Here is a 2,145-nt window from a genome sequence, read left to right as displayed (position 1 = left end):
CTGAGTTAAAGTTTTATGTCACCTTTGATTGCCCCTCCTCCTGTTCAATTCCGTCTGCTTGTAAATTCACTCTCAAAAAAACTTCAAATAGCAGAAGTGAGAGCTGCAGTTAGCTTTGTTCTTCCGAAGAGGAACAAAGGCACCATAGGGTGCGGAGAAAGTCCAGACTCTGAGAGAACTCACACCTATCAACCCCCCAGGGAGAAAGGGGGGAGAGAGGGAGCTCTATCTCTATCCGGACAAGCTCACCCCTCCCTCTTCGCCCGAGGGACGAGGTTCCAAGCCGAGAAGCAGCTGATGATCGCTGCTTCTTGCCGGCTCTGACGCAGCCCCAGGAGGGCGGCTAGAAAACGCCGCCATTCCCTGCAGCAATCTCCACCGGAAGCCCGCAACGCCGACTCTTAAAATACAGCTGGTCCTTGACTTACGGCCGAAATTGAGCCCAACGTTTCTGGGGCTAAGCAACCGTGAGTTTTGCCCCGTTTTTACGACCTTTCTTGACACCGTTGTTAACTGAATCACTGCGGTTGTTAAGTTAGTCACGCAGCTGTAGAATAGAACAAGGGTAGGCAACCTTGGCTCTTTTATGACTGGTGGACTTCAACTCCCAGAATTCCTGAGCCAGCATGGGGGAACTATGGCCCCCTCATGACTCGTGGACTTCAATTCCCAGAATTCCTGAGCCAGCATGAGGGGACTATGGCTTCCTTGATGACTAGTGGACTTCAACTCCCAGAATTCCTGAGCCAGCATGGGGGAACTATGGCCCCCTTTATGACTCGTGGGCTTCAACTCCCAGAATTCCTGAGCCAGCATGGGGGAATTATGCCTCCCATTATGACTGGTGGACTTCAACTCCCAGAATTCCTGGCTCAGGAATTCTGGGAGTTGAAGTCCACAAGTCAAAAAAGAGCCAAGGTTGCCTACCCCTGATCTAGATACCAGCTGTGCGCTTAGCCACTCCAGTAACTGCTCATGTACATAATTTAATTCCATTCGTCATTTTATTCGTCATTTGTGCTGTGCGTTTCTTAAAAGAATTCACCGTACTGGTGCTTTGTTATTTTCATAACGCCTTTTTTACGCTGTTTTCCTGCATTTTACGCACCGGTGCTGCATTCTGTCCCGCCACACGAAATAAAATAAATCTTCCCACGATCTTCCTAGCACGGATTCCTACATCGAGGTCCTTGACGGCTCCAGGGTCCACCCGGAGACCTACGAATGGGCGCGGAAGATGGCCGTGGATGCTCTGGAATACGACGAGTCGGCCGAGGACGCCAACCCCGCCGGGGCCCTGGAGGAGATCCTGGAAAACCCGGAGCGTCTGAAGGATCTGGACCTGGATGCCTTCGCGGAAGAGCTGGAGAGGCAGGTCAGCAGAACCTCCCACCCCAAGAGGGGGGTCTTTCTGGGTCCCCACCAGACATATTCACGGCCCCGGTTTCTTTGCAGGGCTACGGCGACAAACACATCACCCTGTACGACATCCGAGCGGAGCTGAGTTGCCGCTACAAGGACTTGCGCAGCCCGTATCGCGCGCCCAATTCCGAGGAGGTCTTCAACATGTTGACCAAGGAGACCCCCGAGACCTTTTACATCGGTAGGGGCATCCAACTCTTACCCCACTCAAAGGCTAGTGGGGGAACCTCGCATCAGCGTCCCTCAACCTGGCTGGCTTGAAGATGGGTGGATTTCAACTCCCCAGAATTCCCCAGCCAGCTATGCTGGCTGGGGAATTCTGGGAGTTGAAGTCCACCCATCTTCAAGCCAGCCAGGTTGAGGGACGCTGCTGGAGATCTTCAGATGATCATGGTGGTGAGCCACAGCTATGACCAGCGATCAAGAATGTAGCCCTCATCGGCTCCCCGTTGCTCTGAGATCAATTTTGTGCAACGCTCTTGCTTGTCTGAGTTGAGCCCCCCACCCTCACACCCCCTTAAAGATCCGGCTTCCCCTGTCCGCAGGTAAGCTGATCATCTGCAACGTGACGGGAATCGCCCATCGGCGGCCGCAAGGAGAAAGCTACGACCAGGCGATCCGGAACGACGAGACGGGCCTCTGGCAGTGCCCCTTCTGCCAGCAGGATAACTTCCCGGAGCTGAGCGAGGTAACCCCGAGGGCTGCCCTCCAGCCCTGTACCCA

General features: G+C 54.2%; 1 protein-coding gene across 1 annotated transcript in view; it reads left to right on the top strand.

Moving 5' to 3' along the window:
* SUPT6H (SPT6 homolog, histone chaperone and transcription elongation factor) overlaps window positions 1–2,145 on the top strand; it is a 60,469-nt gene that overhangs the window by 45,337 nt on the left and 12,987 nt on the right. Inside the window, exons 22-24 of the mRNA XM_015827459.1 lie at window positions 1,168–1,375; window positions 1,456–1,603; window positions 1,968–2,110. Of these exons, the coding sequence (XP_015682945.1) occupies window positions 1,168–1,375; window positions 1,456–1,603; window positions 1,968–2,110 (499 nt within the window). The remainder of the gene's footprint in view (window positions 1–1,167; window positions 1,376–1,455; window positions 1,604–1,967; window positions 2,111–2,145) is intronic.

The sequence above is a fragment of the Protobothrops mucrosquamatus genome, unplaced genomic scaffold (genome assembly GCF_001527695.2).
Source record: "Protobothrops mucrosquamatus isolate PMUCROS unplaced genomic scaffold, P.Mucros_1.0 scaffold3712, whole genome shotgun sequence".
Lineage (NCBI taxonomy): Eukaryota > Metazoa > Chordata > Lepidosauria > Squamata > Viperidae > Protobothrops > Protobothrops mucrosquamatus.
Note: the sequence above shows the minus strand (reverse complement) of the source record. Positions and strands in the feature narration are given on the sequence as shown.